The following is a 9,310-nucleotide window of genomic DNA, read 5'->3' on the forward strand; positions in this document are numbered from 1 at the left end:
CCTCTGCTCTTCACTGCACCACTCAGCTCTCTCCCGGTCTCCCGTCTCTCATTCCTCTCCCAACTACTTGATCGGGTGCCTTATACCTGCTGCCTCCACTTCCCCTTCTCCAGCTTTTGTCCCTTTCACTCCAATTATCCAGAGTTATCAGTGACCTTTTTCTCCCCAAATCTGATGGATTCTCTTCCAAGCGACTTGAAGCAGCATGGCCTAGTGGAAAGGGTAGAGGCCTGGAAGCCAAGGAGCCTGAGTTCTCATCCCAGATCTACCACACACCTGCTGTGGGAGTATGGGTAAGTCACCTAACTTCTCCATTGCTTAGTTTCCTCACCTGTAAAATGGAAATTCAATATCTGTTCTCCCTGCTACTGCTATGGGGACTGTGAGCCCCATGTGGTACAGAGACTTTGTTTGGCCTGATTATCTTGCCAATTACCTGATTATCTGATTACCTCAGCACTTAGTATAGTGTTTGACACATAGTAAGTGCTTAACAAATACCAGAATGATTATTACTATTATCATTACTATCATTATCAATCCTTCTTGACTTCTAGCCTTCATTTTACATTAATAATAATAATAATGTTGGTATTTGTTAAGCGCTTACTTTGTGCAGAGCACTGTTCTAAGCGCTGGGGGAGACACAGGGTAATCAAGTTGCCCCTCGTGGGGCTCACAGGCTTCATCCCCATTTAACAGATGAGGGAACTGAGGCACAGAGAAGTGAAGTGACTTGCCCACATTATGGACCACCACCTTCTTACTATGTGCCAGGCACCGTTCTAAGCCATGGGGTATAGACAAGATAGTTGGATTGGAGTCCCATGTAGGACTCACAATTTGAATCCCCACTTTACAGATGAGGGAACTGAGGCACAGAGAAATGAAGTGACTTGCCCAAGGCCACACAGCTGACAAGTGGAGGATCCAGAATTAGAACTCATGCCCTTCTGACACCCAGGTCTGTGCTCCATCCACTAGAGCATGCTGCTTCTCTACTGACTCATTAATTATGGGCATGAAGAGAAGGATAATTTAAGTCTTTAGCAATTTCATAATATTCCAGGGTTCCATTAGGCTTGCTGATTTCAAACCTGCCAGGCCTGGTTGAGCCATCTTGCCTGTGAAGCCTCAGTTTCACCGCTCTGGATCTTCAAAGTCACCCTCTTTCCCCCTAGGGATTTAAAAAACAAAAAACAAACAACAAAAAAAAGTGAGTTTCCCTGGGGAGTTTAAAAGAAGGCCTAGACAGACTCGAAAGTCCCACTCTCCCTTTCAGTGGTCTTCGGGGACTTGGCTTTTTAGCAGTTGAAAATAGATTTTGAGATGGAAAATTCAGTGACTGCCAAAGGATGTAGAGTTCAAAATATGTTTTCAGAAGGAAAATTAAACAGTTACTTGTACTGATGAAATTATTAAGGGAGTTTTTCTTTCTGGTACTAGTTGGGGGTGGTGTTTTGTGATTATAAAGGAACCAATTGGAGCTGACAAATTAAAGGGAAGAAACAATATAAATGTTGGATTTATTGATAAGTCCTGGTCATTCTTTGTTTCCCCACAGAGTGTCACTCTTCCTCAGTCATTTATTCTGTTAGTTTTTCCAAGATAAGACTTGACCTTTTAAAATCTCTCTTTTCAAAAACTTGGCTGTTTTCATAACATAATCATGGACTCATTCCTTGTTATATGATATTAAATGTTAGTGATTTAGCTCAAAGGATTATCACAGTGAGTGCTACTTTTTGAAAAACTCATATTTGATAAAATAATGAACCATTAGCTCTTTCTTCTTAATAAAGTATTTTCTTTCAAGATGATTTTCCTCAATACCTAAATTATGGTCTCCGGTCACTATTCAGTTGGCCAACACCAGTGCCTGACAATTTTCCAATTTTGTAGGAAGAAAGGAACTAAGATCCCGATGATTTCAAAAGAACTGATGATTCAAAGAAAACTTTCAACACAGAACGACGAAGCCCCCTTGACCTGCTTGGGCCAGGCTCCGGTACCGATTAAGGACCCGAAAAGTGGAAGTAGAGGCTGTGGCCTCCTCTTCCTCATTCTCCTCTGCCATCTTGGCTCTTCCTCTGGTCCCTTGTCCGCTCTAAGACCCTAAGCCTTCTAGACGGGTCGTGGGCAGGGAACGTGTTTACCAACTCTGTTTTACTGGACTCTCCCAAGCTCTTAGTATAGTGTTCTGCTCACAGTAAACGCTCCATAAAGACCACTGATTAATTGACTTGTAGGGCAAGGTGGTTTAAATATGGCTGCCCCCCAAAAAACAGTGGTAAAGGCAATGATTGGTGCCAACCCCAGGGGAGTGTTCTCCCCCCATCACCAACATGGAGTCAATGTCTACGGGAGCCAGCGAAAAGTATTAAGTTGGAGATAGCGGAGGCAAGGAGGATGGGAACAAGTGTTTTTGAGAGGTCAGAGGGGTCCTCAGAGAATCTCAGCATGGCCTAGAACCTGGGTTCTAATCCCAGCTCTGTCAATTGCTTGCTTGGTGACCCTGGGCAAGTCACTTACTTCTCTGTGCCTCCGTTTCCTCAACTGTAAAATAGGGATTCGATTCCAGTTCTCCCTCCTATTTAGACTATGAGTCTCATGAGGGACAGGGACCTGATTAACCTGTATGTACCCTAGCACTTAGCACAGTTCTGGACATAAAGTAAGTGCTTATCAGATACCATCAAAAAAAATTTCATTTTTTTTTCCTTTGGGTTCTCGTTCTAGTTTCTCCATATCCTTATTAAAGTGCATTGACCAAAAATAGACACAGAACCTGAATGGGATCTGACCAGTGCCATGTGTAGGAGAAGGATTACTTACTAACCTCTGCTTGTCAAGCTGCCGCTGTTAAATCCAGTACCTTCTTGGGCTTCGATCAATCAATCAATGGTATTTATTGAGCACTGACTGTGGGCAGAGCACTGTACTACGCGGTTGGGAGAGTACACTATAACAATACCACAGAGCCGGTAGACACATTCTCTACCCACAGTGAGATTTCAGTCTAGAGGATGAGTTTATAATTTAGAGGATTTGTATTAATATCCCATTGCTAACTCATGTTCATCTTGTCATCATCTCAAATCCCCAGATCTTTTGCTGTTAAGTCCCCTAGCCAGACACTTACCCCACTTTTAAATTTGGTCAGATAAAAATGGAAACCAGGTCCTGGGTCTGCTTCTGGAATACAATGTTGTTATCATTGTTATCAGTGACTTTTCTACTAGAGTGCATCTGCCAGACAATCCTGAAGTCTTAATCCCTTGGAATTGCTAGCCAGGAAAGTACAGCTAATAAGCAAGAGTCCTCAGAGTAATTGCAAACTTCCACTCACTTCCCAAAATTCTAATATACTTATAGATTTGGGTTCGGCCTACCCTCTCTTCCAATTTCCTTTTTCAGAGTCTCATTCTCTCTCTCTTCCCTTCCCCACAGACCCCCCACCCCCAGCCCCCAAACCACATGGTTATAGTTTTGTCCTAATCCAACCTTCCTTTGATGATTGAAAATATGCAGAGAATGGAGAGGACAGTAATTTGGAAATCATTCAGTCGATGGTATTTCAAAGCCTTTTGAAGGCACATTTCCTCCAAGAGGCCTTCCCAGACTAAGCCCTACTTTTCTCATCTCCGACGCCCTTCTGTGTCACCTTGACTTCACCCTCATCCCTGCCCCACAGCATATATATCTGTCATTTTATAACAATAATAATAATAATGTTGATATTTGTTAAGCGCTATGTGCAGAGCACTGTTCTAAGTGCTGGGGGATACAAGGTGATCAGGTTGTCCCACGTGGGGCTCACAGCTTCAATCCCCATTTTACAGATGAGGTAACTGAGGCACAGAGAAGTTAAGCGATTTGCCCAAAATCACACAGCTGGCAAGTAGCAGAGCGGGGATTAGAACCCATGACCTCTGACTCCCAAGCCCGGGCTCTTTCCACTGAGCCACGCTGCTTCTCTATGTATTTGTATGCTTCTCTATGCTCTTTTTTTATGTATCTGGCTTGATGTCTGTCTCCCCCCTTCTAGACTGTGAGCTAGTTGAGGGCAGGGAATGTCACTGTTTATTGTTGTATTTTCCCCAGCATTTAATACAGTGCTCTGCACACAGTAAGTGCTTAATAAATACGGCTGAATGAATGAATGATTGAGCATTTACTGTGTGCCCAGCACTGTACTAAGCACTTGGGAGAGTGCAATACAACAGAAATAGCAGAAATGTTCCCTCCCCATAATGGTGGCAGATAGGTTAAGAGAAGCAGCGAAGCTCAGTGGAAAGAGCCCGGGCTTGGGAGTCAGAGGTCATGGGTTCGAATCCCAGCTCTGCCACTTGTCAGCTGCATGACTGTGGGCAAGTCACTTCACTTCTCTGGGCCTCAGTTACCTCATCTGGAAAATGGGGATGAAGACTGTGAGCCCCACTTGGGACAACCTGATTACCCTCTATCCCAGTGCTAAGAACAGTGCTCTGCACATAGTAAGTGCTTAAATACCAACATTAGAGGCTAGAGTTGTACATCTGGGGACCATCTGTATTTAGGCTGCAACTAAAACCAAAGGAGAGAACAAGCGCTCCAAGGCAGTGGCTCCAATAAGCTACTGAAGTGTGAAATGAAAGACAGAGAAAATACATAATGCCTATTGGTTTGACATTCAAAAAAACACCAAAGGAACGGATATTGTGTTCCATCTTTGGATGCAAATGAAGCATTATCCTGGTCACTACTGAGATTTTTTGGGAGGCAGAGGGGGTTACTGGAAGAATCATCCCGCGAATGGCTAGAGGCAGGGTTAGCTGACCATCGATTCAGCTCCTCCTCCCTGGTCTCTGGAAGTTAATCCTCAGGTCCCCTGGGGAGGGGGTTGTCCCAGCAATCTGGGACCCCGGGATCTGGACCACCACCCAGGGCTGAGAGTTGGTTTATGACGTTCCCTGTTACTTGGAAAGGGTTCTCTCCCAGGAAGGAGAGAAGACCTGTTTTGTCCCTGTTGACTCATGTCATGCTGACTCTCAGATCCGGGGCAATTTTCTCCTCCCACTTGCCAAACAAGTGGCAGGGGAGGGTGAATCCCCCAGGCAATTAGGAAAGGTCCTTTCTCCCCATCCCAGGGACTAGGACAGAGCCTCCCACTCCCATGCCCCCAATATAATTATGCAATATTACCACACCTTTTTAGAAGGGGTGCAAAAAGTTCTGCCAACCTCACTGAAAAGGCAGCCCACAAACACACCCTCCTCCTCACATGCAGCTTTCCCTGCCAAGTGAAAAGTTTTCCTCCATCTTTTAAGAAATCAGTAACTTCTCACCTCCTTCTGAGTTTCAGGCTTCTACGAATCCATAAAGTCTTCAGTAAGAGCCCCTTCCCTTCCACAGCTGAAGGGAATCAAAATAATTCAGTCGGATCATCTAAATATAACATATATTTATATATTAAATATAAATAAACATGAGGTGAGCCACTCACCTAAATAATCCCTTTGCTTTAAACTCACCATGAGGCTGCCCGCCTTAATCTTCCAGCACACTGAGAGGAACTCCTATAAGGAAATCAGGAAAGCAGAGTAAACCTACCAAGATCTCTGAGCCCTCCTTCTCCCTGACAAACTCCACATCGTCTCCTCTCACATCTCCCTTGAGCTGCTCAGGAAGAAAACTCATTTCAAAACAGAGAAGCTGTTTTGGTGGAAATGGATTCTATTTCCAAAGAATCAAGACAAAACTATTGGTTTGACCGGTAGTTTGGTCTCCCGTGCGACATAATCTTCTGAGACAGTCTCCTCCTTCATCTGTCTGGGAGGGATGGTTTCAACCATTCCCCCGGACTGGTAAAACGGACTGTTAGACTTGCTAATGAGCGGTCCCGGAGAGTGTCAATCAACAGAGTGGCAAGGTATATAACGCCGAGCAGGCAGGAGCGCTCTACCTCCTACCTCCTTCAAGAGCGTCTGATTCCAGTTAGATGAACGAGGGGCGGACGGGAAAGCAGGCGGCTCCCAGAACCAGCGACGGGACCTTTCCGTCTCAGAAGGGCTGAGGATCGGAGGCGACTCCGGGGGCGAAGCTAACGCCAGCCGAGGAGAACTTCCGACGGAAAAGAAATCGCCGCCCCGGGCTCCAACTCCAGCATCATGAACACCTCCCGGCCTCAGTTCCACTTCTCCGGAGGCTATCAGCCCCATGACTCCCACGAGTGGAGACGGGTCATTCCGGCTCTCTTAGCAGCCATCTGCCTGCTGGGTTTCACGGGAAACCTGTGCGTGATTTGCACCCTCCTCTACGGCGCTCGGAAAAAGAAACCTTCCATGATCCACTCCCTAATCCTGAACCTGAGCGCGGCCGACCTCTCGCTCCTGCTGTTCTCAGCCCCCTTCCGGGCAGCGGTGTATTCCAGGGGGGCTTGGAACCTGAGTTGGTTTGCGTGCAAGTCGGCGGACTGGTTCGCCCACACGTGCATGGTGGCCAAGAGCCTGACCACGGCCGTGGTGGCCAGAGTGTGCTTCCTGTACGCCAGGAACCCGGCCAAACAGGGACACCTCAACCAGGGCACCGTCTGGGCGGTGCTGCTGGCCATCTGGGGGACGGCGGCCCTCTTGCCCCTGCCGGAATGGTTCTTCACCACCTTCAGGCACGAAGCGGGGGTGGGAGTGTGCGTCATGGACGTGCCGGCCCCGGCTCAAAGGTTCGTGTACGTATTTGGTAAGCTCTACCCGCTCCTCGCCTTTGGCTTCCCTCTGCTCTTCTCCGGCTTTTACTTCTGGAAGGCTTACGGTCAGTGCCGGCGTCGGGGAACCAAGACCCAGAACCTGAGGAACCAGATGCGGTCCAGGCGGCTGACGGTGATGCTGCTGAGCGTCACCGTGACCGCCGCGATCCTGTGGCTCCCAGAATGGTCCGCTTGGCTCTGGGTTTGGAATCTCAGGGAGGGAAGTCCTGCCCCACCCCAAGGCCTCATAGCCCTGTGTCAAGTGTCCATGTTTGCCATTTCGGCTGCGGACCCCCTCATCTTTCTAGTGATGTCGGAGGAGTTCAAAGAAGGCTTCAAAAGTCTGTGGAAATGGCTGACGTCGAAAAGAGCCTTACCGGTCCCGGGGTCCCCGGCCGCGGTCCAGGCGGGTCGCCCTCAGGTCCTCCCGGACGCCGGCCCACCTCCGGACTCCGGGCTGCCCAACTCGGAGAGAGAGAAACCGGAGTGTCTCCCCAAAGAGGAAAGCGTAGAGAAGAAGGAGAACCCCGTCCTTCCAGACGTAGAACAATTCTGGCACGAGAGGGACTCGGGCCCTTCTGCTCAAGATAACGACCCGATCCCTTGGGAACACGAAGAGCAAGAGACAGTAGGTAGCGAGAAATAGAACTGTGATTACGAAAGGAAGGTAAAGTTTCACCCTGTAAAATAGGTTCGTTATATTGTCCACTGCGGCGTCATGTATCCATTTTGCCAAAGATTGTATCTATAAAAAAAAAAAACAACAAAAAAAACTTCAAGCGACATGTAAAGTGTTGCTGGATACGTTTTAACAGGTGTGATGATCTTGCCCTCTGTATACTCAAGAAATGTCTCTTCTCCTGTTTTTCCCTTTGTTCCCGGTAATAAGCAAGGCAAAATCACCGTGATGCTCATTTCGAAAAATGTCTCTGAGAAATGTTTTAAATATTTACCTAGAGAATTAAATGTCATTTTCAGTTTGCATAACCAACACTCCAACTGCCATTTCAGACCTGAAAAGATCGATTTCACTTAATCCTAGAAAATACAATTAGCATCTGCCTGGCAAAAAGCGGGAGGACTAGGAACTCTGCTGATTGATTTTTTTTAACTCTTTCAAAGTCACGGTTGCAGTTGCTTTTCCTTAAATACTGCTTAAAGTCCTTTGAGGAAAATCTCGCCCTTTATGACTATTATATTGGTCTTAATATCAGTATCATTTGCTCCCCCAACCGTCCAGCCACTTCCCCTAATTGAACAATGCCACCTGATTTCAATCTAGCTAATGGGGCCGCCATGCCCAGCGGGAAGCGGCCTTTGATAAAAAAAAAAAAAAAAAGCAAGTGCTTGAGAACCGTTTCTCCACTGCAACCTTTTCCTCTGGGGAAGTATAAGAGGACCCCATTAAAGATTCCCCTGAGCCCTTCATCCCATTCCCCGGGACTTGGTTTGGCTGGAAGCCAAGACCTCCTTGGAAATGGAAAACATTTCCTTGAGAATCTAAGGGCTCTTCCCATCCTGAAAGAGTGTCCATCCATAGTCCCAGTTCTTGGGCAGATTTTTCCTGGCTCTTGAGCTGTTTGTCGTGAGGATAATGGCAGCAGAGACAGACCAAACGGCCCAAGGGACCTGGACCTATACACACGAGGAGAGATATTTCAAAAGAGACTGAATCACCGCGGGCAGGGAATTTGTGTTTACTGTTGTATTGTACTCTCCCAAGCACTTAGTACAGTGCTCTGCAAACAGTATTCGCGCTCAATAAAAACGACTGAGTGAAGAAACTGGGAGACCGCCACACTGTTTTAGCCCTTCCTTGTTAATAGCACATCACGCTGGGGCCGACAGAGTAGGTTTTCTCCGCTCACAGAAGTAAGGCACACGCGAAACAGGATCTCTTCTCCTAACACTCGAATAGGGTCTGGGGCTGGAAATATTTTATAGGTGAAGCACTACATGCTTAGTGATGAGATAGTTTAAAGGGAGCCATTTCACGTGCACCGTTATAATAACTACGGAATATAATCGGCTACTGTTCATAGTTGATGAATAAAAAAACTGTTTTTATGACAAATATTGGTCTGTGGGAAAACAGCAGCAGGAGCGGTGTCATGTCTGGGGAGGTTTTCCAGTTGATCCAGCCCAGGCTTTCACCTCTGCCCATTGCAACAGAGGCAAGAGAGGAATGAGGTTAAAATCGTCCAAAGAAATCACTCTCACTTTTACACCAATTTGGTGCAACTCAAAGGAGCCTGGGGCGGGGAGATCGCCTCATCCCTTTTACCTCGGACCCCCAAGGAACGTGTAATGATATGCCGTTATCCCAAAAGAAGGATTAATTTCTCCTGGAACATCATTCCGAGAAACCTGGTTGAGAAGTCTCCCCTGCAGAATAATCTTCTTTCAAATGCTTCACGATGCGCCAAAGAAAATTAGGAAAGGTATTGGTCCTCCCGGAAGTCTTACCGTGGGAAAACGGGAAAGATACTGATTATTATTATTATTATCATGGTATTTAAGTGCTTACTGGCAAGTGCACTGTTCTATAGAATTGTCATCAAAATGTATGTAGTAATGATAATGATC

General features: G+C 46.6%; 1 protein-coding gene across 1 annotated transcript; it reads left to right on the forward strand.

Moving 5' to 3' along the window:
* Positions 1 to 5,934: 5,934 nt before the first annotated feature.
* On the forward strand, positions 5,935 to 8,643 carry GPR151 (G protein-coupled receptor 151). Its single transcript, XM_039910326.1, has one exon. The coding sequence runs from the start codon at positions 6,150 to 6,152 to the stop codon at positions 7,368 to 7,370; it is 1,221 nt and encodes a 406-aa protein (XP_039766260.1). The 5' UTR covers positions 5,935 to 6,149; the 3' UTR covers positions 7,371 to 8,643.
* Positions 8,644 to 9,310: the final 667 nt, after the last annotated feature.

Source organism: Ornithorhynchus anatinus, chromosome X1 (assembly GCF_004115215.2).
Source record: "Ornithorhynchus anatinus isolate Pmale09 chromosome X1, mOrnAna1.pri.v4, whole genome shotgun sequence".
Classification (NCBI taxonomy): domain Eukaryota; kingdom Metazoa; phylum Chordata; class Mammalia; order Monotremata; family Ornithorhynchidae; genus Ornithorhynchus; species Ornithorhynchus anatinus.